Source organism: Penicillium samsonianum (assembly GCF_028829775.1).
Source record: "Penicillium samsonianum strain IBT 33392 chromosome Unknown utg000003l_segment0_segment0, whole genome shotgun sequence".
Classification (NCBI taxonomy): domain Eukaryota; kingdom Fungi; phylum Ascomycota; class Eurotiomycetes; order Eurotiales; family Aspergillaceae; genus Penicillium; species Penicillium samsonianum.
In genome coordinates this window covers 4,761,787-4,786,733 of record NW_026643261.1, presented here as the reverse complement: position 1 = coordinate 4,786,733, position 24,947 = coordinate 4,761,787, and the positions used below count along the sequence as shown (strand labels likewise).

At 49.7% G+C, this 24,947-nt stretch overlaps 6 protein-coding genes across 6 annotated transcripts; 3 read left to right on the top strand and 3 right to left on the bottom strand.

The window, feature by feature from the left end:
- Window positions 1-543: 543 nt before the first annotated feature.
- Window positions 544-4,230, top strand: N7471_005434 (U2 snRNP complex subunit HSH155; the record flags this gene model as incomplete). Its single annotated transcript, XM_057278153.1, has 2 exons — window positions 544-553; window positions 605-4,230. 2 exons carry the CDS (start codon window positions 544-546, stop codon window positions 4,228-4,230), a joined length of 3,636 nt encoding a protein of 1,211 aa, XP_057137763.1.
- An 8,672-nt stretch (window positions 4,231-12,902) lies between these two features.
- On the top strand, window positions 12,903-15,084 carry N7471_005433 (C2H2-type zinc finger protein). The gene is made up of 3 exons (XM_057278152.1): window positions 12,903-13,554; window positions 13,624-14,102; window positions 14,161-15,084. The coding sequence occupies exons 1-3, from the start codon at window positions 13,109-13,111 to the stop codon at window positions 14,277-14,279; spliced, it is 1,044 nt and encodes a 347-aa protein (XP_057137762.1). The 5' UTR covers window positions 12,903-13,108; the 3' UTR covers window positions 14,280-15,084.
- A 139-nt stretch (window positions 15,085-15,223) lies between these two features.
- Window positions 15,224-16,792, bottom strand: N7471_005432 (uncharacterized protein; the record flags this gene model as incomplete). Its single annotated transcript, XM_057278151.1, has 1 exon — window positions 15,224-16,792. The coding sequence occupies one exon, from the start codon at window positions 16,790-16,792 to the stop codon at window positions 15,224-15,226; it is 1,569 nt and encodes a 522-aa protein (XP_057137761.1).
- Window positions 16,793-17,067: 275 nt separating this feature from the next.
- On the bottom strand, window positions 17,068-18,712 carry N7471_005431 (putative plasma membrane SNARE protein (Sec9); the record flags this gene model as incomplete). The annotated part of the gene is made up of 2 exons (XM_057278150.1): window positions 17,068-17,324; window positions 17,387-18,712. Coding segments are annotated over 2 exons (1,386 nt in total), but the record flags the coding sequence as incomplete, so codon positions are not given.
- Window positions 18,713-18,903: 191 nt separating this feature from the next.
- N7471_005430 (Sec1 family protein) lies at window positions 18,904-21,459 on the top strand (the record flags this gene model as incomplete). The annotated part of the gene is made up of 4 exons (XM_057278149.1): window positions 18,904-19,053; window positions 19,101-19,296; window positions 19,546-19,757; window positions 19,815-21,459. 4 exons carry the CDS (start codon window positions 18,904-18,906, stop codon window positions 21,303-21,305), a joined length of 2,049 nt encoding a protein of 682 aa, XP_057137759.1. The 3' UTR covers window positions 21,306-21,459.
- An 81-nt stretch (window positions 21,460-21,540) lies between these two features.
- N7471_005429 (telomere length regulation TEL2 family protein) lies at window positions 21,541-24,824 on the bottom strand (the record flags this gene model as incomplete). The annotated part of the gene is made up of 6 exons (XM_057278148.1): window positions 21,541-22,024; window positions 22,078-22,794; window positions 22,842-23,385; window positions 23,444-23,530; window positions 23,586-23,936; window positions 23,987-24,824. 6 exons carry the CDS (start codon window positions 24,822-24,824, stop codon window positions 21,541-21,543), a joined length of 3,021 nt encoding a protein of 1,006 aa, XP_057137758.1.
- Between the last annotated feature and the right edge of the window lie 123 nt (window positions 24,825-24,947).

Below are 24,947 nucleotides of genomic sequence, written 5' to 3'. Positions count from 1 at the left end.
AAAACACAGTGTGAGAGTTGATCAAATACAAGGCATTATAGAGTGAACAGCCCAGAACACTACTAGGTAGAAATATCAATGGTTTCTAACCAACTATTAGTAGTAGTTGCAGCTCAAAGGGAGTTGGTGCGAATGTAAAATGCTTTGGGAGCTCAAATTTTCTTTAGAAAGATCCATTGTCTCTCTCACTTTGACCTTTTTAGGCTGCTATTCCCTCCTGTTGGTGATGCTCGCCATATTCCTTTCAGGCTCCCTTTCATACCGACGTTGTTGACCGCCCCAACCTTCGAAGGTTGGAAAGCCCGGCATAATAATGGCTTATATCATAATTCACGTGATTTGACACCGCCCAAGAAGCTAAGGTGTGTAGTCACGTGTCACCTAATCACGACCTTTTCATCACGAGGCGGCTAGCAACACAGCATCCTCAATCACCATTATTGTGACCGTTACAGCGGTTTTCAATCCGGATGTAGCTGCGGTGTTCCCTTCTGCGGTAATATAGGCTCATTCAATATCTCGCGACTTTTACATTTCATCACCATGTCTGACGGTAAGTTTTCACAAGCTCTCCCGCCTGGCCCCATACTGATCCCCACTGTAGCCGATATCGAGGCCGTTCGACGGCTCCAGGCTGAGCGCAATGCTGCTGCTGCTAGTCAAAAGGGCTCCAAGACCTTTGACCAATCTGCTCAACGCACTGATAACTCAACCAAAGCCTCCCTAACGGAATCATTCGACACATTTTTGTACGAACGGGATGGAGCGGAGAAGTTTTCAGGCTACGATACTTCGATTGCTGTTGATGGCGATGAAGAAATGGAAGATGCGGATGGAGGACATAAACTGGTTGGCCAATACACTGCTACCAGAAGCCAGATCGACGAGATGGCGCAAGGAACCGGCGTTGAGGAGGAGGACATTTTGCTAGGCCGCGAAAAGGCGGCGCGAATTGCAGATCGCGAGACAGACTACCAAAAGCGCCGATTCAACCGTGGCGCCCTGACCCCGACGCGCGCCGACCCCTTCGCTGCCAATGCGAATGTTGAAGGAGAAAGTCAAACCTACCGTGAGGTCATGGCCCTCCGCGAGATGGATAGGGAAGAAGAACGCGTTCAAAAGCTAATCGCAGAGAAGCGCGAGAAGGGCGAAGACGTCACAGAGCACCAGGCTACGTTGAAGATGATGGAACACGATAAAGAAAACGCCGAGGCGGGTTTGACCGCTGCGGTGACTTCCGACAAAAAGCGAAAGAACCGATGGGGCGAGCCTGTTGCCGAACCAGACAAAAGATCGCGTTTCGATAAGGCACCTACTCCAGAAGAAACACCCAAATCCATCCCATCGAGATGGGATCTAGCGCCATCTCTCACAGCTGCCACTCCCGTTGGCAACCTAGGACTCGCGACTCCTATGCATCCATCTCAAGCAGGTGCCGCTACACCTGCAGTCGGTTTTGGGGCTGATGTGCCCGGTCAAGTTGTTGGCTGGTCTGATGACGAGCTCGATATCATGCTTCCCGGTGAGGCCGATGGCTATAGGGTCCTTGACCCTCCTCCCGGGTATGAGCCCATCCGAACCCAGGCCCGCAGACTTGCAGCCACGCCAGCACACATTTCTAGCGCTGGTGGTGTGGGAGGGTTCATGATGCAAGAGCCAGAAAGTGTTCAGTCTGTAGGAAAGGATCTTCCAACTGATATCCCCGGTGTGGGTGAGCTTCAATTCTTCAAGGCGGAGGACATGGCCTACTTCGGTAAGCTGATGGAAGGTGGGGATGAAACCAGCATGACTGTGGAAGAAATGAAGGAGCGGAAGATCATGAGATTACTGCTCAAGATCAAGAACGGTACCCCGCCCATGCGCAAGACTGCTCTGCGTCAAATCACAGACAATGCACGCGACTTTGGTCCCGGAGCTCTTTTCAACCAAATTCTTCCCCTGCTCATGGAAAGGACCCTGGAAGACCAGGAGCGCCATTTGCTGGTGAAGGTCATCGACCGAATCCTCTACAAACTAGATGATCTTGTCCGTCCCTACGTTCATAAGATTCTGGTCGTCATCGAACCACTTCTCATTGATCAAGACTACTATGCTCGTGTTGAAGGCCGAGAGATTATCTCGAACCTTGCCAAGGCCGCCGGTCTTGCTACAATGATCAGTACTATGCGTCCTGATATTGACCACGCCGATGAATATGTGCGAAACACGACAGCACGCGCTTTTGCCGTTGTGGCCTCTGCCCTCGGTATTCCAGCCCTCCTTCCTTTCCTCCGCGCTGTCTGCCGCAGTAAGAAGTCATGGCAGGCCCGACACACCGGTGTCAAGATTGTCCAACATATCCCTATTCTCATGGGTTGCGCCATTCTCCCTCATCTCAAGGAGCTGGTTGGATGCGTTTCAGGTAACCTCAGTGATGAACAAGCTAAGGTTCGGACCGTCACCGCTCTATCTCTGGCTTCTTTGGCTGAGGCTGCGAACCCATATGGTATCGAAAGTTTCGATGACATCCTGAGCCCTCTCTGGACCGGTGCCCGCAAGCAGCGTGGCAAGGGTCTCTCTGCCTTCCTCAAGGCTGTCGGCTATATCATTCCTCTTATGGACGAAGAGTACGCCAACTACTACACCACTCAAATCATGGAGATCCTTATTCGAGAATTCGCCTCACCAGATGAGGAAATGAAGAAGGTCGTATTGAAGGTGGTTTCTCAATGTGCAAGCACCCCAGGTGTGACTGCCAGCTACTTGAAGGACCACGTCTTGACCGAGTTCTTCAAGGGCTTCTGGATGCGACGTATGGCCCTCGATCGACGAAACTACCGCCAGGTAGTCGATACCACAGTGGACCTCGGCCAGAAAGTGGGTGTTGGCGAGATTCTCGAGCGCGTCGTCAACAACCTGAAGGATGAAAGCGAGCCATATCGCAAGATGACTGTGGAAACGGTCGAAAAATTGATTGCATCACTTGGAGCCGCTGACATTTCTGAGAGGCTGGAAGAACGCCTCATTGATGGTGTACTCTTCGCCTTCCAGGAACAAAGCATCGAAGACCTTGTCATTCTTAATGGATTCGGCACCGTGGTAAATGCACTTGGCACACGATGCAAGTCATATATTCCTCAGATTGTCAGTACTATTCTCTGGCGTCTGAACAACAAATCTCCCACTGTTCGACAACAGGCGGCCGATCTTATCTCGCGCGTTGCGCTGGTGATGAAGCAGTGTGACGAAGAAGCGCTCATGGGCAAGCTTGGTATCGTGCTCTACGAATATCTGGGTGAAGAATATCCCGAGGTTCTGGGCTCAATCTTGGGTGCTTTGCGTGCGATCGTCACCGTGGTCGGTATCACCCAGATGCAGCCGCCCATTCGCGATCTACTTCCCCGACTTACACCCATTCTGCGTAACCGTCACGAAAAGGTGCAGGAGAACACAATTGATCTCGTCGGTCGTATTGCCGACCGTGGTCCTGAGTCCGTCAATGCCCGTGAATGGATGCGTATCTGCTTTGAGCTGATGGATATGCTCAAGGCTCACAAGAAGGGAATTCGCCGAGCGGCCAACAACACATTCGGTTTCATTGCAAAGGCCATTGGTCCTCAAGATGTCCTGGCCGCTCTTCTCGGAAACTTGCGAGTACAGGAGCGTCAGTCGCGTGTTTGCACAGCTGTCGCCATCGGTATCGTGGCCGAAACTTGTGCTCCGTTCACTGTGCTCCCGGCACTGATGAACGAGTACCGTGTGCCCGATCTGAACGTGCAAAACGGTGTGCTCAAGGCCTTGTCCTTCTTGTTCGAGTACATCGGCGAGATGGGCAAGGATTATGTCTACGCTGTCACGCCGCTGCTAGAAGATGCCCTTGTCGACCGTGACCAAGTTCACCGGCAGACCGCTGCCAGCGCGGTTAAGCACGTCGCACTCGGTGTTATCGGTCTTGGTTGCGAGGACGCTATGGTCCATCTGCTTAATTTGCTTTGGCCCAACATCTTCGAGACCAGTCCCCACGTCATCGACCGAGTCATTGAAGCCATCGAAGCCATTCGGATGGCGGTCGGCACTGGTATCGTTATGAACTACGTTTGGGCTGGCTTGTTCCACCCTGCTCGGAAGGTCCGCATGCCTTACTGGAGACTATACAACGATGCATACGTCCAGGGAGCCGATGCGATGATTCCTTACTACCCGGACATGGAGGGCGACGTGGACCGACCGGAACTGTCCATCATTGTCTAAGGACGATGTTGTAATTGGATGGTCTGCTTTCTCCTCGTGCATTATTAGATACAGATTCTATGGGGTGTGTTATTTGCTAGCCGGTGTTTTCTTTTCTTCCTTCTGGTCAATATTTTCTTCATATTGGGGGGGATGTATGGCGTCTCATGTGTAACTGTATCCCATTTTCGAAAATCGTTACGAGAAATTTCAATATCAATTCAAAATTCGATTTGTGATGGATATGTTAAGACATACTTTTGTGGCTGCTTACTATCGTGTGATTCCGGTAACCTTGTAAGGCGATATATATCTCTACCAAGGTACAACTGAATGGCTTTAGTAAAATCTTCAAATCAATATGTAAAAAACTGAGATTTTGATTGACTCCTATGTCTAAATTCACAAAACAACCGTTCTATAGAGTCGATCGTTTCTATAAACCCTACACAGAACAATCGACAAGGCCAAGCATGGTGACAGGGGCAATCAGGCAGGGATCGCTCCTAAGGCCGACAATCATGTCAATCACAGATCTTTAAACCAACAGGGTCTGAGTCTGGGGTACAACCTCGACGTCACGTATCCGACAATAAGGATACATAATATTTCTTGTCTTTAGCAAAACATCTAGCGAAACATTTAGTAAAGAGAATAATCCCTCAACTCTCAATCGTATGGGGGGAATCCAACCCCCCCCCTTTCCCTCTCATCCACATTTTGCCACACAAAAAATAGAAACTCGAAAACTCGTCATCACAGGGTCCCGACGAAGTACAAAATAATCAAAAAGGAGGGGCAGAATATGTAATTGCCAATGGTTCCCCATCGAGTAGTGTCCCCCCCATATTCCCTGCCAAGAGCGCCAAATGCCTAAGCTTGCCGTGGGAGGGTCTTGGCGCAGGAAGTGGCCGCGTAAGCTCTGGCAGATGTGGCTCCTGTGGGGAATATCCATTTTAGAATTACGTTTGTGCATGCTTAGTTTTGTATTCGAGGTTACAATGTGTAGGCACGGAGTAGTCCAATATAGAAGTAAGAGTCTTGAATATGCCCTGGCATTAGAATGTGAATATGCACATATACACTGACCTCTAAACTATAAATTACCGAGTACGTACTCGTATACTGATTCTCCATGGTCCTTGAATGTATACAGAACAACCGTAAATGTCAGATATCAAGAACCTAATCGGGACTGGAGTATGTACAAAGATTCAAACTACACAGCCTCCCCCTGAATCCAGGGCATCCAGAATCTCCAATCACAAAGCTGAGCTACGAACCGCGGAATGGAAGAGATTTCATTTCCTTTGCTTAAACGTACTCCGTACTCCGTACACAACAACAATTGGAGTCAAAAGAGAACACACAGACCCTGATAAGGGGGGCGGCTGTTGTGTAACGCCCCTTTTTTTTTATACCTTTTCCATGGTTTGGACACGGTTCCTTCCAAGGTTCCTCGGAATTCCTTTTTTTTGGATTTCCAGGGTCTACTATCCGCTTTTGGACGTTGAGGATCCGAGTTTATTTCTTATTTTTAATTACTTGGTCACTCTGGAGTTCTTGGATAACATACATCACGGCTAATCTCTCACCCAAGCTATCAGTTCCCCCCTTAGCGCAGTGGCGGACACGGGACAGAATCAGGAATCACCTTGGCTGCAAGGACCATGGGTCCAAATTGAGGTTCATAGATCCTTAGATCGTGGAGGTAGCACATGCAGGGATTGAACCCCGAGGCGACCCCACCGGAAAAGTGTAAGGCGTAAAGTGTACATTGTACAACGTAGAAGGCACAGATAACTAACTATATGATATGTACAATGTATGCAGTCTACATGGTATAGCAGTGGGGAAGATCGCGTGACACGCATCTACTAAATCTCAACAGCCGCGAGTAGTCTTTGTTTGTGCATGTACTAAAGCTCGAGGTAGCCGTCAAACATGCGAGATACCGCGATTCCTCGGATTCATGTGAAGGAGAACGGAGCACCGAGTACGGAGTACAGACTGGAGATATGGAGACAAAAAAAGGTTATGTGGGCAGAGCATGGAGAGCTGTGATCCAATCAGCGGGATTGACTTGCGCAACACCGTAGGGATTAAGGATTTCAGTTTTGGGAGAAGACTTGCGCGTTGGATGATTGGAACCAGCTTAACAATGCTGGGAACTCTGTTGTCAGTGCTCTTCTTTTTGGTTCCTATTCTAGGACATGTTGTACATCGTAGGTAGGACAGAATTTCTCTTCTGTGAGAAGGAAGTAGAGGTGATTTTTATTTTAATTATTTTTAATATATATTTTTTTAAATTTATGAATCTGTTGCAAGGGATCGGAGACCCTGCAGTATGCCCCATTCACGACGGTTGAGGCACAAAGCGAGGGGTGCACACTTTGTGGATCGGGCGCCTCTGGCGGGTTACCTTTTTTCTTTGGGCCTTTCTCCGTCAACAGCAGACTGTAGTGCGCACTAAGACTTAGGCTAAGATTACGGCCCCTCCTTCAAGGCCCTTGGTATTTCCTGCAGTGTTTACAATGTCTGGTGACATAGGCCAAGAGAGTGATTTCCCCACTTTCTGACTGCAAGTGCGTCTTTCATGTACAATGTTAGGTAGAGAAGGGGAAGCTTGATCATTTTATATGATGCTATACAACTTCCGGTTCAAGTGGTTTTGTATCCAAGTGATCTGGGATTTTTTTTTCTATTACAGCGCACACACCGCAGTTTCGACAATATCCACAGTCACACCTTGTTCTCGGGGAAACTCCAACATGAACCGCAGAGATGGGATTGGACTGAACTTTCTTTTTTTGATGGTGGCGGGGGGATCCGATCAAACAGTAGAGTTAATCGCCTGTTAAGGCAAAAAGTATATTCTTCAGGCTAAAAAGAGGCGCACTTAGTCTAAACCCCACCTGGGCATGCTAGATGTCAAATGTAAGCCATCTCCGAAGTGCTCCGGTCATTTTCCGATTCCCTCCTAGACACGAGATCCACTACGTAATGATGGATGAAATCGCAAAATGGGTACTGGTAAAGACTAGTGGCAGGGACAACTTACTCGGTGCGGTTTAGACTATGATGCATGAATTCGGTGTTTATCTACTTTGTATTTGAATCTCTCGAACAGGAGGGAAAGGAGGACACATTATTAAAAAAGGAATATAAATTACTGTAATTGAATTCCCGATCCACTCACGGGCGTTTCAGGTTGTTAGCGTTGACCCTGAAAGTGGCAGTGTTCCTAGCGGGAAATGTGGAGTATAGCTAGGATCGCACGCAGGGATCTCAACTTTGCGCACCAAGCCAAAACGGGCTTTGCGGGGAGGTGTTGGGGGAGGGTCACGTCATTTGACTTTAAAGATTTGAGGGGTTCGTGTCTGCAGGAATAGATAGAGTTAATAGAGTTACATGAAGTCGAAATAAAAACTTCCAAGGTTAGGAGCAAAGACGATAGTCATACTCGGGAAAGGTCCGAGATATTTCGAATTTCACAATCCAAGGTTAACCTTCCTACTTTGTTCGACCTATACCAAGCAGCAGATAACCACGTTGGCTTGAAAAGCGCGGGATGAGCACGCGTCAGCTCCAGGTGGGGCCACATATACAATTGGTCGATCAACGACTGCCAATATCGGCTATCGACTATCTGCCGTCTCCAGGTGGGACTGGATTGTCAATGATCATCGATGATTGGTTGAAAGGCTCTGCAACAAACATGTAAGAATGTGGACCCAATGAAATTAAGCCAGACTAGTCCAAAATGGGCCAAACTAATCCGTATTAGTCTAAAACTATGGAAATAAACCTAAAAGGGGTCCGGTATCGGGAGAATCGCCTTAGCCAATCATGGGCACCATAGTTCAATACGTTTTCGGTGTGTGGATGCCATACGGGACTTGGGGTTATCCCATTACCCGGATTCCTCTTGGACCTCCCATGGTCTTTCGCAAATTAGAGAGTCCACAGGTCCACTGTGTGGATGCACCGCTTTGAACATCGCAAAGAATGGTTCAGTTCAACGTTTCAGCTATTCTATGTATAGAAACCAGGTTCTGGTATTTCTGCAGTGACGCAGCATGGTGGCCAAGGAAATAATAACCACCAAAGCACAGTACATTTACCTCGCCCGAGTTTTCGACATAACTGATTGTCATCACTGGAATATGTTATATCCAGCATGAGACAAAAAAAAACGGTGATTTGCACATAATGTCAACCTTGATTTAGGGACAATGACGATCTGCCGTGTGGGAACTGCCAAGCTCGGAGCCCCATGCAGATGACAGGCCTCTGTTGGTCAAGGGTACCTGATTGACACTCGGCATTGAGGCGGATCGTCAACGTGCTAGATAAGGATCTGATTACAGCGGACTTTGGGAGAGATTTTCATTTCAGCCAGGTGATAATCATCTTTACATGGACGATCGATTGTAAATTGAGATCAAAATCCGGGGCTTGACATATTTATTTCTCCGATATTCCTGTGTTGAACTGTCACATAAATCTCAGACCGCCCTTTTCTTTTTCTGGATTTTCCAGCGGGTTTCTCGGGAAAGCAGATAATTACTCTATACGGAGCACGGAGCAGACGATGATGAAATGGCAAAGTGATAGAAACGTCTCAGGGTCCCAGGGGACGCGTCATTAATATGAGCCGTGTCGGAGCGAGAAAAGCGGTCAGGCCCGTCAAGGCCCATCTACAACATAGAAGACCTTGAAGAGGTCCCTCACAACATTCACAACCTCAAGATATGCTCCACCCCTCCCGTGTCTAGCAGGGGCCTTCTGGACTGGTGGACCTGTATAACCTATAGACTCTAAGAGATACACTTACAATCTGACTCCATTCTCAAGCACTGTCCATCCGGCACGCTCCGGCTCAATATTGTGGTCAAGGTATACCTTCCTCAAAAGTCACACATATTTTTGAACTACTGAACGCCATGCCAATGTATACAGATACGAATTGGGATGAACCAAGCAACCACATATCCACACAAAAACCACAAACATCTTGGCATCCACACTTCCATCTCACATCCCCTCTCACCCACTTCACCCTGCACTCAAAAATCAGCACCCTCAAAACGCCACATTTGCCAACACAGTGGGCGTTCGTTGAAAGCGACGGAGTCCTGCCGGTGAGATGCCAAGTGGCCCACCAACACGGCATGGCTGCAAAAAAGGGGGGGTTACGCTCAGACTAGAGCCCATCTTTTTGCATTGCTTGTTTTTCTTTTATTGGATTTTGGTGTTGGTTTGCCTGGTCGAGTTCGCGCCTCTTAATTTCAAGGGCTCCATATGGGCTATTCAAAATGGGGCAACTTGAAGCTGAAGTAGCCTGAACCTGTACCTGAATTTCTTTTTTGCCCCTTTCACTGTGCAGTGTGGACTAGGGACTTGGGTGCCCGACTGACTGCCCAAATGCCTTTTTCCTTCTTTTTTTTTTCTTTTGGGGGATGTCCACCCCGACCGTCTAGACACGGTCCGGGCTCTGGCGAGACTCGGGGGCCCCGTACTGAGATGTTTCTCCTTACGGTGTTGATGGTTGAGATGTATACAAGGATACAAGATAAACCCAGTCGCGAACTGATAGATCCATACGAAATACAACATAGATTCATACAATATGCTAGATCCATTTATTGGTCGTAGACTGGTAACTTTAACTCTAGGGAAACCAGACAACCTCCTTCCAAGGTTAACATGAATGTCTACAAAGACTAAAGTGCTTGGATAAAATGCTTGGAGTAATTTGATAGAGAGAAACCTAATCGTTACTCCAATCTTAATCCGGTAACCCGGGACCCACGGTTGTCTTCGAGGCACACTTCCGCTATCCATGGATAGCCACTCTTTCCACCTGGGCATACTGCATCCGGTCGAGCAAGACTCCCAAGTGGATGAAAACTAAACTCCGTCCACGGCCCACAACCTTGGAAACTGTTTAATTGCTAGTTTCCATGGTTGGTGGCCAGTCTAAGTTTTTCTGGAAACCGCGCACCCAAGGATGCCGTGGCGTCGCTATGGTTCAGTAGAATGCGGAGAAACCAACCAGCCTGGGACCAAGGGGAAAGTTGGAACTGCACTTATTTTGGTTTTGGTTTTGGGTTTGCGTCCATGGTCCCAAGCCTCCCGCTTAGATCTCCGCAGTGGCAAGACCACGGTTGAACGTGTTTTGTCCTCTTGTCCGGGAGAGCGGCGGTTGATCCTGATCCTCGAATGCTTTATGGTTTACGGAGTACGGAATGTACAGTATGTGTATGTTGTATATTGTACCTCGGTCTCACACTTAACGTTGGTTTTCTCCCCGGGCTAAATGCCAATCATTGATGGGGACCTAGTTATGCAGTCTATGTGATTGGATGGGCTCAAGGTTATGTAACTTTTCTTCAGCCTCTTCCTCGGCTCTTGCTCGACGATCTGCCCCCTCTCGTACCTTGTGATCAACCCTGTACTCCTGTACAACGGAGAGCGATTCCCGGGGGTGACATCAATCCCCGAGACTCGGGGACCATATCGAATCCATATCGGAAATTTATTTATTGCGGGTTCATACACTATTGAATAGCAAATTTGATCGGATAGATGAGGATATGTCTGCTTTCAGCACGAGGCATGGGGATAATCTCCAAACAATCCACCAAGGAGAGAGAAACCAAATAACTAAGGTCAATAGATTGTGATATGTCCCATTCAGGTCATCGACCTCTACCGCGCTATTGCGGGAGCCGCGCCCGCCAATATTTCCAAAGCGGCCCTTTTCCCGTTTTCCCACCCCAATGGTTGCGCTGTTCCGCCCCTCTGACGTCGATGTCCAGCTGTCCCAATCCCAGTAAAGGAGAAAAAACATGGCTTGCAGCCCGTGGTCCTTATCATCACAGGCCAATACGAGGTTGTCATGGATTCCGTTTTCGTTCGCCCGGGTGCCTTAGGCGTGGACTTAAGGGTGTTTTTCTATGTGATACAGCTCGCATGGCCCGGCTAATCGCAGCGTTGATATTCAAACTTATTCCTTCTTCCTGCAGGAGGCTTTTTTTTGTGTTCCGCTGGACGCAACCTCATTGCACGCTCGTATTTTGTGTGCATTTGGGGTTATGCGACCGAGGGAAAACTAACCAAGTTCTGTATTGAGCGAGCGTCGACGGAGAACCTCCATGGTCCCGCTCTCTGAGGTAGTCTTCCTGTCCCGTGTGGAGTGTGCTCCATCGGACTGCACTGTACATCCTCCACATGCTTCATGGAGTACGACATACTAAGACTATGTTGTACTCCGTATAGCCCGTCGACTTGGGATGTCAATCGTCATCACATTTTTGCTAAATTCCCTGACCGAATGGAATTAGAATGCAGTCAATAATGTTGGCGGCTAGTGATTCGATGCTCCCTTCTCTCGATGTAAGGTCGGGTTGGCGCGCTAAACCCTCTCTGTGCCGTGTCAAAGGCCCCTCCATGGCTTCAGCCATTCCTTTTTAAAATTTTATTATTTAAAGACTAAGAGGAGTTATATTTCCTATGTGCTCTACCTATGATCCTGCAGCTTTCCAATAATGAGAGACTCCAGTATGCCATCCCAGATGTGGGTTTGTCTTTAAGCTATGTCCTCTCAAAGGGTCTTGGAATGTTTTAAGAGGTATAGTGTACCTTGTGTATTGGACCTACTGGAACTAATGGCCATAGTATGATAATCACAATGAATAAACTGGACTCCGTACTCCGTAATCAAGAACTATCACTATAATCACTCATATTAACCCCCACGGCAACGGGTATACCCTTTGACACTGGGATCTGCCCCGCTACATTGAAACAGCGGACTCAGGGCGAACCTTGGTGAGTTTATTTCTTGGCAGTCCCTTTTTTCTGTTTTTTCCTTTTTGCAAAAAAACATATTATAAATATTATAGCTTTTATTGTAATTCATTTAATTCATAAATTTCCTTTTTTGCTTCCTCTTCCCTCAAACACGGCACAGTTGGACCACTCATCAGCGTTCATCACGGCTAGTCTCCAATTGAACATTCCCCTAGTCTACACCCCCTTCGATTCTGAGGTCACCGACTGCTTTTTGGGTCTCATGATTTTCTCCTTTTTCGTCCCCTTATTACTCCGTATATTGTTCTTAGGAAATATTTTTGGTTATGCTTTTTTTTTTTTTACTGACCGTCCACCTTCTATGGCTCATTATAATTGCCGTTCCGATGCCGGAGTCGAGCAACTTTTGACATTCCCATTTAAACACTGATTATACAGATTCTTTAGATCTTCCATTCCTCAGCCTAGTTGATGCTTAAGCAATTAATATATTTTAGACCCTGATTAACAAAGGGTAAATTGTATTACTAGTATGCTTAGGGTAAATATAAAGAGTAAATTCACATCCGAGGAACTGGTTCCCGTTGGGGACCACTTTTTTGCCCTAAGCAGTGCCTCTAATCGACCAATCCTGAGAGAGGAGTAAAAAAAAGGAAATAATAAAACCAAAAATTATTAAAATGTGAAATCCAAAAAATAAAAGAAAAAAGAAATAAAAAAAGGCAAAATTAGAAATTAAGTAAAAAAATAAAAAAATAAGATAAATACCGGTATCATAATTTCCAGAGATCTGCAACCCCCGACGGGACGTCGTCAGTGGCACTTTGGAGTATATGGGATCATGCCTCACACCTTATATTCCTTCATAAGCTTCGCCGATCCCCTTCCCCAGACTGTTTCTGCTTTCTCTTTTCTCCCTTAAAATTATAAAATTGTTGATCATCGGGTTTATCACTTTCTCTCTTCATATACCTCCGGATCAACACAGACGATCACTCTATTCCAAAACCCTTTGGACTCGATCTTGGAACCTTCTCTCTATACAGTTTCTACACGCGATCGATTCGCGACTCTATTCCCCATGACGATGGTTATGGAAAACCAAAACCGCCCCTATGGCGGCATGAGCTTCGACAATGTCTACCACCACACCCCACCACAATTCACAGACCCGTGGGCGGCGCACACTTCGTCGCACTCGACACCCCCGGTCTATGCGACCTCCATGGGCAATGGCGCCAGCATGGGCCTCGCTCAGGTCAAGCAAGAGGAAGTGAACCGCTCCGGCATGTCCATGCCTTACCCTAGCATCCCTGTGTCCGCCCCGTCAATGGTGGCTGGGAGCACCTACGCGACCGCCAGCTATGGCCCAGAGGTAATGGGAATGCAACATGAGGTGCCACGCACAACTTTCGACCAGGCTCCTTCCTACACCACGGCTCCTCCAATGAGCAACTTCGCACCTTCCAGCTATGCCTATGCCCCCATTCACCCCTCCCCGCAAGACGGCCGTCGTATCTCGCACTCGTAAGTTGAATTCCAAGTCCGCATCGCTTACATGCTTCGGAATAAAAATAAACTTACACAAATCCACAGAGATGCCGTTCGCGTTGGCTCTTCAGCTTCCGCCCCTACTTTCGGTGACGCGCTCGACGCCAGCCGCGGAATGGTCGCTCTCAGCCAGGATCTGACCCCGCGCAACATCTACGGCCCTGGCCATCGCGGCGCGCGAAGCTCCGCCGATTCCTACGGTTTCCCCTCCACCCAATCTTCCGCCTCATCCATCTCCTCCGGCGGCAACTACCCCTACTACAGCGCGTCGGTGGGCTCCGTCGACTCCTCCGTGACAGACTACAGCTCCACAACTTCCGAGTCATATGAATCGCGCACTCTCCCCCGGCCGACCAGCCTTTTGGCCGGCAGTGCTCCCCCTGGCCCGCAATCAATGATGAGCCAATTCAGCTCCAAGATGCCCTCCAACACCCAGAAGAAGCATAAGTGCAAGGTCTGCGACAAGCGGTTCACGCGTCCGTCTTCTCTTCAGACGCATATGTACAGCCACACTGGCGAAAAGCGTAAGTTTTTCTATTCGGAAGACAAATCATTTGAAATTCATGTTCTAACATTTTCCAGCATTCGCATGTGATGTTGAAGGCTGCGGGCGGCACTTCTCCGTTGTCTCAAACCTGCGTCGGCACAAGAAGGTCCACAAGGGCGAGAAGGACACCGGCTCTGGCGATGACGACGAGTAATCTGCCAATCTCCTTTCATACGACTACATTCTTCTACTCGATTCGGAAACCCCGTCGAGTGCTCTCTCTCCTAACCCCCTTCGCGCACAAAGCGCCAGATCTTTCACCCGCCACAAACTCGTTCTCCCTGTGCCATGAGCATGAACCAACTGCGTTGGCATGTTTTATACAAATGGCTGGGGCTTTCTCGTCTCCTTGTACAACAGCATGGATCACCTTTTCATCACCTTTTTCTATATCAACTCCCGACACACATTTCTTCATCGGAGAGAGAAACGCTTATACATACCATACTCCTTCCAAAAGGGTCTGTGATTTATGGGTATAATGGGTTCTGTTTGAGGGCCACAGGCAAGAGAGTGCCTTTTCTTTTCTTTTCTCTTTCATATTTCCATGTTTCATTTGTTTCACCCACGTTACGACCATAGAGGTTTCCGGCTGGATGCGTTGTTTTCATTTCATTTCTTATTCTTTCGCTAGACCTGGGCGTCACCTTTCTGCTTTTTCTCGATACCATGGGGGCTTGTGATGATTCGATGTTTCTTTATTTTCTCGGCAGGCCATACCCTGACACTTTTTTTTTCGCTTCTTAATCTTCCATGGTCTGCATTCTGCATGGCTTGAACCCATTACATTTTCTCTTTTCCCCCAGTCGCCTTTTTCCACCAAGTCTGCGTTTCAAGTGCATTGGGTTCACGTGCAAGTTTGGGTTGGTGTTGATGATGATACCCATAGGAAGAAGCATTGTTCCTATTGTTTTGATACTGGCTGGGCCTGGCCTTGTTCGAGTCTCACATTACAGTCGCTACTAAATATATTGTCTAATCAATAAAAGACATTCTGAATATCATTCTATCATTCTCTGTAGTTATGTAGCTAAATGCCTTGATATTCCAATATTTTGACCTTCTCCATAGTCATCTAATGTCTTGATATCGTGAGCATCACAGCCGTTCTATTCTTCCACTCTCCCCAACTCGCTCCGCTGCTGCTCGACCACCACGACGCCCAAAGACCGTCCCAGAAGTCAATCCACTTCCACCGGGGTAGTTATCGTAGAAGATGCCTCCAAGCATCTCACCCACACAATACAATCCAGGAACCTCATTACTCGTTGTCTCCGAAATGACTGCCGCAGTTTCAGGATTCACAGCCAATCCACCAAAAGTGAACGTGATGCCCGCCGTGACCTTGACAGCCAGGAAAGGCGGCCTATCAATAGGCAAAGCCCAATTCGACTTGGGAACAGCCAGCCCCTTAGTAGCAAGCCCATCCTTGACAGTGGGATCCCACCTCTTCTGCCCATCCCCATCCTCAACAGAAGCATTATACTCCTTAACACTCTCCACAAAACGCTCAGGATCAACAAGTCCAACCTCCGCACACTTCTCCGCAAGCTCCTCCAACGACGCGCCCTCAATACGTCGAACAACCTCACTACGATATTCCTCCTCACGCAGCCACGCCACAGTCCGCGCATCCCAAACCTGGAACGCAACCTGCCCAGGCTGCTGAAGCACCCGCCGTCCAATCATCGCATACGTATAGTTGCGCATATCAAACCCCTCATCAACAAACCGCTCCCCATCCCGATTCACCATAACCCCCAGCGGATACCCGCTCTTGGTATACTCATTTGAAACCTCCCTGTTCCCAGAATCCGCCGGCGCATCCGCATCCCACGCCACACTATGACATCCACTCCAGTTCCCCGCTGTCTTGGCCGACACATCCCGCTGCGCAATCTGCAACATCTCACCCGTATTATACGGTGTGCCACGCACACGCGCACTATCCCATCCAGGACCGAGCCACTGCGCACGCAGCTGCGGATTTGCCTCGAAACCGCCTGCAGCGAGGATGACCGCGCCGACAGCGATGGTCATTTTATTACGTCCAGCACTGTCGCTGTTAACAACTTCAACGCCGACAACAGCGCCGCTCGTCGAATCAGTCACTAGCGCTGTGGCAGCCGTGTCGAAGAAGACATCCACGCCGGCGTCCCTGACAGCGCGCAGCTCATCCTCGATAAGACCCTTACCGCCATCTTGGGTCTTTAGCGCGAGTCCGCCCCAGAACTTGATTCTGCCGTTGACTTCGTAGGCCTGGCGGTTGAAGGAGAGTTGGAAGCGGATGCCGTTAGCGGCTAGCCAGCCGACGGCTTCGCGCGAGTCGCGGACTAGAGCTGCTGATAGCGCGGGGTCGGTGCGGTTTCCTGTCATGCGCTGGAGATCCGCGGTGAAGTCTTGTTCGGTGTAGATTGGTATGTCAATGCGGGATGCCTGTGTCGCGTCGGTGTTGTTGACTAGTGGGAGGAGGTCGTGGAGCCCATTGTGGGCGGTGCGGAAGGCACCGGCTGTGAAGTAGCTGTTGCCTCCTGCCCAGGAGACGGGGCTTTTGTCGATTACAGTTATTCTTAGGTTTGGGTTGGTTTGGGCGGCTGAGAGGGCGGCGCTGAGGCCGGCGTTGCCGCTGCCTATCACGAGGATGTCGGTTTTTTGGGGTAGGCCCATGATGATATTTTGGTGGGAGATTGTAAGCTGGAGATGAACTGGCTTGTAGAAGTAAGTACCTTGTTCTTGGAAGTGTGGTTTTATACTCCGTTACATTTAGGGCTCTGCGGAGGTTCATTCTCCGGGTGCTCCCCCACACTCCCCGCAGTCGGGGTGTCGATCTCCGTGGGATTTTGGATATTGCGATGGGAGGTTTGAGTAGTTGAGTGTCAAGGGACAGGCCTAGTTACCTATGTTGTATGTCAATGGGCTTCATATGAAGTACTCGGGATGAATCGCAATGAAATTATGTTAATTGATGTTCAACTAATATTCTAGTCGCCGGTTCTGATATGACCACGGCAGACAATGCAGAACTAACCCCAACGCCAATGTGTGATCCCTGCCCAACGGACAGAACGCACGCAGAAAATTACTGAGCTCGACAGCACCAGGCATACCGCAGCCCCATTTGCTTTAAAAACCAACACATCTAACGAATCCGGTCCAGCTTGGCCCGGTTCATGGCAATCTGATCGTCGACAAAGTCGCTCTGTAGCCAGTTAGTCTCATCTTCATACCCAAACTAGATTGAAAGGGATCGCAAAAACTCACCTTGCCCATAATACGCTCTAGATGTCTGTTCTGCTCGTCCAGCTCCTTGCCAGTGGCCTTGGCAAGACCGTTCAACCGACCAGTAGCACCACCCAGCAGATCCAAGTTCTGCTCGATCTCGTCCTCCATTGCCTCATCCTCGCTATCCGCCTCGAATTGGTACTTGGCACGCTCGGTGACACTCGCCTTCTTGCCCTTGCCCTGTTTCGCCGCATCGCGTTCAATATCACGGAACACCCGGTCCATGCGCTGATTAGTTGCGTGCGCCTCGGACCGTGTGCCATCACGGACATCACGATCCTCACGGTGTGTATTGAGGACCTTCTCATCGCGCTCGCGCCGGCGTCGCGAGGCTGTGAACGGGTTCGCCACGTGCACGGCGAACATGCTCTTGTTGAGTGTCTTGAGCTCCCTTGCCTTGTCTTCCGCGATGCGGCCTTCGATACTCGTCATGTCCAGACTCTTCTCCGTGTCGTGGACTGACTCGCCCTGCGCGCCGAGTCGGGCCAGAGTGGAGCGACCGGTTTCTTCAGCCTGTGCGGCAGCTCGGAGTGCATTCCGTGTCGACGCCACATCACCCTGCTTCACGAAGCGCATTTCGTTCTTCGTCGCCTGGACTTCTTCCTCTTCCTCTTCTTCGGCTGTCAGCTGTCGATCCTGGTAGGTCGCCATGCTGTACTCGTTGCTGCCGCCACCGTAGTTATTCTGTCCTTGACCATTTTGGCCCTCGGAGTACGGCGGTGGCGAACTGGTCGAGTTGTCCGGTGACCGGTTCTTGTTCTTGTTGGCGCCGCCGAACAGCTCGTTGCGTGCGGAGTCTGCAGCCGCGGGGTCATTGGGATCGCCACCACCCAAACCTCCGTAGCCACCGTTTCCATACCGCGAGCCCGAGCCCGAGCCGTTGGCCGGGGAGCCGGCGCCTGCGCCGGATCCGCCGAATCGATCACTGCCGTAACCGCCTTGGTTTCCGTATTTGTTGGCGGAGTACTTGTTGTCGGAGGGGATGGAGTGAGGGCTCTGCGCCGAGGGGCCGCCGTTGGCGGCTGGGTGGTCGGCAGGTAAGGGGGCAACGCCTGCGCCAATCTTGGCTTTGGTGTATGGGTCTACCGGAATTGGTTGGGCGTAAGGGTTGGAGGGGGGTGGATGGGCTCTTGTCCTTCTTCCGCGAGCCGAAGAGTGCTCGGCGGCTAGAGTCCTCGTCGGCATCGGATTTCTTGAAAAGACCCATGATGTGGGGGGGGGTTGTAGGTTTGTAAGGATTTGTTGAATGAAATTAAAATGATCGAGGGCAAATGGAAGTACAAGAAAGAAAGGAGAAAGAGAATGAACTGAGACAAGAGAAAGAATTAATGTGAGACGCCTTCAGGGGAGTTAGATGTTCGAGATCGCCGCCTGATGGTAATAAACATATGAGGGACATACCAAGGTTACCCACCAGATTTATTGGGCATGGGTCGGGGATAACCATACTAATACCAAAGTTACATAGTTACATCAGCAGTGGCAGTGCTAACCCAATGCGGGCGGAGTGGCACTTCAACGTCTCTGTTTATTTTTGGCCACGACATTACCTCTGCTGCCTGGATGAAATGGCTCCTTTATCGGGGTCTGACACGGACTACTTTAGAGACAAGGCGCGGAGGGATCTCCTGACATTACTGGAAGGCGTGAGTACAGCTCCTTGATATCCTGATCTGCGCTAACTATTCTCCAGGCCCGGGGTAAGAAGAACCTCGTCATAAGCCAGGAGCTGGCCGGCCCAGTGGGGCTATTCGTCAAGTTCTCCGTGCTCCAAGAATATGGTGTGGACCGCGTCTTCTTGCTGGAAAATGCAAACATCGACTCATCACAACGCAATGTTGTATTCCTCGTTCGTGGCGAGAAAGCTCGCCACGTTCGAATTGTGGCAGGTATGACATTTTCTCTTTTTTCGCCCCCTTTCCGCTTGTTAGGCTGGCGTAGATTGGACCCCTTTCATTTGGGTCCATGATGGGCCATCATTAGATTATGCAGAGGCTTTTCTACTCTATGTAATCTGGAGAAACGTTCCCTATATCGATATTCATCTTTACAACATTTTTACAAGCTCGTTTCATTAGGGCCCTTTCCTGCTATCTCTGATTGAGTGCCATCAGGATGAGCTGACATTTCTACCTTAGAACAAATAAAACGCCTTCAGAATAATGGAAACGTTGAACATGAGTTCTCTATCTTCTTCGCCCCCAGACGGACCCTTGTAAGCAATGCGGTCTTGGAGGAGGCGGGAATCACTGGCGACGTGAACATCGCCGAGCTTCCTCTCTATTTTATGCCCCTAGAACAAGATATCTTGTCACTAGAACTGGATGAGTCGTTTGGAGACTTGTACTTGGTAAGTTGGTGGGTTGCTGGTGTTTTGAATGAGACATTTTCTGACCTTGCTATTTAGCATAAAGATCCCGGGTGTATCTTCCACGCCGCTAAGGCTCTCATGGGTGTCCAGCAGCGCCATGGCTATTTCCCACGCATTGTCGGAAAAGGTGACAATGCCCGGCGCCTGGCAGATCTCCTGTTGCGCATGAGGAAAGAACTCGATGCAGAGGAGAGCTCCGGATTGTCCGATCCCTCTGCACGAGGGCTGTTGCCAAGTGCGAGTGTAGAGAACTTGATCATCATAGACCGTGACGTGGACTTTGCGACGGCCCTTCTCACACAGCTCACCTATGAAGGCTTAATTGATGAATATGTCGGTATAAAGAACAACCAAGCAGACGTTGATACGAGCATTGTCGGTCCTGCTCCCACGCCACAGTCCCAAGAGTCATCCAAGGCACCTCAGCAAGCCAAGCAGGGGCTGAAAAGAAAGATACAGCTGGACGCCTCGGATCAGTTGTTCAGCCAACTGCGAGATGCAAACTTTGCAATCGTGGGCGATATTTTGAATAAGGTGGCACGCCGCTTAGAAACTGAGTACGAGAGCCGCCACACAGCTAAAACGACAGGCGAGCTTCGAGAGTTTGTCAACCGATTACCAACCTACCAGCTGGAGCACCAGAGTCTTCGAACTCATACCAACCTCGCAGAGGAAATAATGCGACTCACCCGCTCTGAAACCTTCCGCAAAACCCTAGAAGTCCAGCAGAACAACGCAGCCGGTGCCGACTCCACATACCAGCACGAGACAATCGAAGAGCTTATAGCTCGCGACGTCCCACTAAAGACTGTGCTGCGGCTCCTATGCCTGGAGTCCTGTATGTCTGGGGGTCTCCGCCCCCGCGACCTAGAGAGCTTCAAGAGACAGGTCGTCCAAGCGTACGGCCACCAGCACCTCCTCACATTCTGGGCGCTAGAGAAAATGGAACTTCTCCAGCCTAGATCCTCAGCAACGACGATGCTCCTCCCTACATCCGGCGCGCAAGCAGGATCAAAGACGAATTACGGGTACCTGCGCAAGAACCTCCGTCTTGTCATCGAGGAGGTCAGCGAGAAGGATCCGAACGATATTTCCTACGTGTACAGTGGATTCGCGCCCCTTAGCGTCCGCCTGGTTCAATGCGTGTTACAAAAGTCCTATATGGTCTCGCTGATCAAGGGAGGTACACCGGCTGCCTCGCTGAATACTGCTAATACAACGTCGCCTGGCTGGCTTGGCTTCGAGGACGTTGTCAAGAGTGCTCGCGGTGCGACTTTCAGCATTGTCCAGAAGGGTGATGATAAGGCTGTGCGGGCGCGTCAAACACTGAGCGGTAATTCTGCTACGAAGGCTGTTTATGTCTTTTTCTTGGGCGGTATCACGTTCACAGAGATCGCCGCGCTGCGCTTCATTGCTGCGCAAGAGGCTCCACGGAGGAAGATTATTATCTGTACCACGAGTATCATCAGTGGTGACCGGATGATGGAGGCAGCTATTGAGAAGGGTAGCTTTGCCAAGGCGGAGTAAATGTGTTAATCCACGCCTCAGCGATCATAATGATAGGTAGCTACATATGTATGTCATTTTCGGAAGAAAGGGAGCACGATCTACAGTCTTCTTTCTAACGTAAAGACCAAGGTGCGCCGATGGCTGTTTGACTCGTTCGTCGTGGAATTTTTCAATAATGTTCATATCCTCCTGTCATTTGTTTCGATTATAGATTTCAACCTAGCAAACTGATAGATATACCCCAAAGATTGATTTAATAGGTGAATCCAGAATGAACGCCCATCAGCCGACCCTGATACCGCTCTATGACCTCCCCGAGCCGCACCATAACACCAGCAGCAAGGGTACGTATCTGCTCCTGAGGGTCAGTAACCGCTGAGCTTGGATCAGCCCGCGCAGCTGAAGGCGGCGTCCGGTCGAATACCTGGGACGCCCACTCGCGCAACTCGATCACCTGCGTAGCGTACTCGGTGACAAGACGCTGCTCGCCATTTGAGCCAGAGGCAATATTGAGATCCACCACAGCGAGGAAGAGGGATAGGAGTGCGGCAGTGACGGTTGGCTCGCTGGATGTCGAGGCTGTGTGTAGTGGTAAGAGGAGGGAGAGGGTTTCGTGGGTGAGGGCTGGGAGGAAGGGGGTGTGCGGGCCTGTTGTGGAGAGGATGAGGGAGAGTGTTTGAAGGAAGAGCGTTAGGAGATGGGGGATGAAGAATGGGTTGTATGAGGACATGGAAGATCTAGGGCGATGTCAGTATAATGATTTGAAGTGAGATGGGGAGATAAGACATACGACGAGAACTGCAGCATCATTATTTCAAATCTGCCCTGCAGTGGGAAGAAGAAACCCTCGGCAAGCACCTTGTGCAGATCCTTAATTGTGGAGTTTTGACGCTGGGTGTCACGTTGCTGGCGTTTCTTCTCGACTTCCATACGCGATGAGAAGGTGCGCACTTTGAGAGCGTTGGGGCCGGTCATTGTATCTGCTGCATTGGCTGCGAGCGGTTCCAAGGACGTGCGGGACATTTCCCTGGTGAGCGTTGCGATGGGAGACTCATTTGCTCCTGAGTACATCGCCTCTAGAGCAGGCGAGAGCCGTTTGGATGGGAATGAGGTATCGCCAGTAGTTGGGAGACGCAGTGCTTTGGCATCGTCTTCTCCATTCCCGGCTAACTCGCGAGCACTCAGACCCAGGGCTGTAAGAACAGCGGATCTCTGGACTTGAGAGATGTCTCCATCGAAGTAGATGGCAGTAAACCAGCGGCCCATCTTAAAAGGCTCGGATACAATCAATGCAATCATGCTTTGTAGACGAGATTCATGGAATGACGGATGATTGTTGTCGTTTTGAAGGCCCACGATAGTCAGAGCTAGCTCCTCGATTTGCTCGGCAAGTTCAGTTCCGAATCCTATCTTCCGTCGAATTAAGGATGGGGCAGTGGTGATGGCGAGATGATAGCGCTCGACATTCTCGGTGTCTCGGAGAGATGGGATCAAATCACGGATGTATCTTACATTTGTTAGCGAGATCGATATCAGCAGGCAATCTGTACTTACACAGGCGCTGTCGGCTTATTCCGTTGAATCAACGTGGGATCGTCATCAGAATCGTATGCGTCGTCGTCCGGCTTTTCATACGGAATGAGATCGTCATCTTCATCTTCATCTTCATCTTCGTCGCTATCCTCGACTTCTTCAATAGCAACAATCTTGCTTGTATGGTGGCGGGAAAATTGTGCTTTCGGCTTTTCTGCAGGCTTGGAGCGGACCATTTCTGGTTTTGCTGGCAATGCCTCTTGCAAAACTTTGATGGATTCAGGCGAACCGACCTCGTCTTGGACCTTTGTCAAAGCCAAATACCAAACAGCTTCCTCGCCTCGCATTTCCTCTAGGTCGAATCTCAACACTTTGTCTGGTTGCTCGATGAGTTCAGATATTCCTGTTCCAACGATCATGCCAAGAAGTCGTGCTCTGTTAGAGGACGCAGCGAGTCGATTGGAGACCGCGTTGAGATATGCTCCTGATCGGCCTACTTCTTTCACTTGTGCTTGATCTAGCCGATAGAGGTGGCCAGCGGCAAGAAGGATCACCTGTGCAGTTGCTATTCAATGTCAGAGGCTAATATTTTGGGAATGGAGGACTGTGGACTGTTGACAAACCATTCTGAACGACATTTGGGACATGTTTGATAGAGAACTTGTCTCCAAATTGCTCAAGGCTGCGTATGAGCAGGGACTTCAAAACATCTGTTGCGGGTCCTTAGTTTCGTTGTTCGTCTTTCCTTCGGCAACGCGAACTTACCACCGCTGTTACTGCAAGTGGCTAATAGTGCACGACGTAGTCCTAACGTGCCTATCGAGCCACCTTGCGATTTTGAGAGCCAATCCACAACTTGGTTTTCTAGGTCTGGCCGAGAAGAGATGACTGCGGAAATCAAAGCTGCCACTCCTTTAATGGGTTCTGAAAGAGTGATTGACTGGCCCGCTGCCCCCGATAGGTCACCTGAAAAGTGCTTTCGTTGTATATCACGGAAGATAGCTTCTAAAAATGCAAGCTGCTCCGTCCGTCTGAGGTGGTCTAATAAGATTCCAAATTGCACCGGCGAGGACTGTCCAAGAAGGAGATCCGAGTAGATTTCTTTGACAACCTGATCTGTGCGATGTTAGCCTGGGGCTCAAATAAAACCATCGCTGTATATTCACCTGTATATCCAAGGCTTAAGGCTCGCCCTGTCAACAAAGCAACTGAAGCCCAGTCGCTTTCGTTATCCGGGGCTAGCCTTGCCGCCATATGAGAAATATTGCGCCCAAGCCATGATGCAAATTGGGAACCATTTCCAACCCATGAGATTGAAGATACTGATTTTGACTCATCAACAACAGTAAGAGCCTCGGCTGCCGTTGATAGAATCTTGCCGGCAGCAACGAGCGACACAAGCTCTCTCCATGTAACTTGCTGTCGAGTTTTATTGTCATAGATGACCGAAATATCAGTAGAAAGACGGAACAAAAAGTCTTTGGGCTCTAGCAAAGCAGCAAGCACAGCCAAGAGATCCCGGATAGCAAGTTGGCTGCTTGAACCTTGGGCTTGCTGGGTAGAAGCGCGGGCCGCGTGGATTAGAGATCGTAGCTGAGCTACCAGGGAACCAAGACCCGCGACGCTGCTAAGACATCTCAATAATGCTGCTCGAGCTTTGGCATCTTTCCCTCTGCTGTCTTTTGCATCTAGCGATCCCCAATGATCTGGAATCGTGGTGCTGACTAACAGTTGGAGAATCTGGGCTGTGATGGGACTTGCAATCCGGAGGTCGAAGTCCTTCGTAGTTTTGGATTTGCTGAAGGGATCAAGGGCTGCCAAAATGGCAGACAGCTGTTCACGATCGGGAGTGCTTTTGAGTAGATCTATAATGTGACGTGATGATAGATGTTCAGGATCGAAGTTTGTTGCTGGCGGATCAGCACGCAGAGGCTCGACAGCAGATGTTACAAGGGCATCTGAATCTCGTTTGACAGTTTTCACTGCCGTTAGAAGGCCCTCCATTTTCGATTTGAATATCACTTCGGGGGAAAAGAGATGTTGTGCCTGAGGTGAAGATTACAGTAGGCGGGCTTGGGATTAGTCAGCCATAGTCACCCCAAGGCAGCCCACGCGCAGGTGATGTTG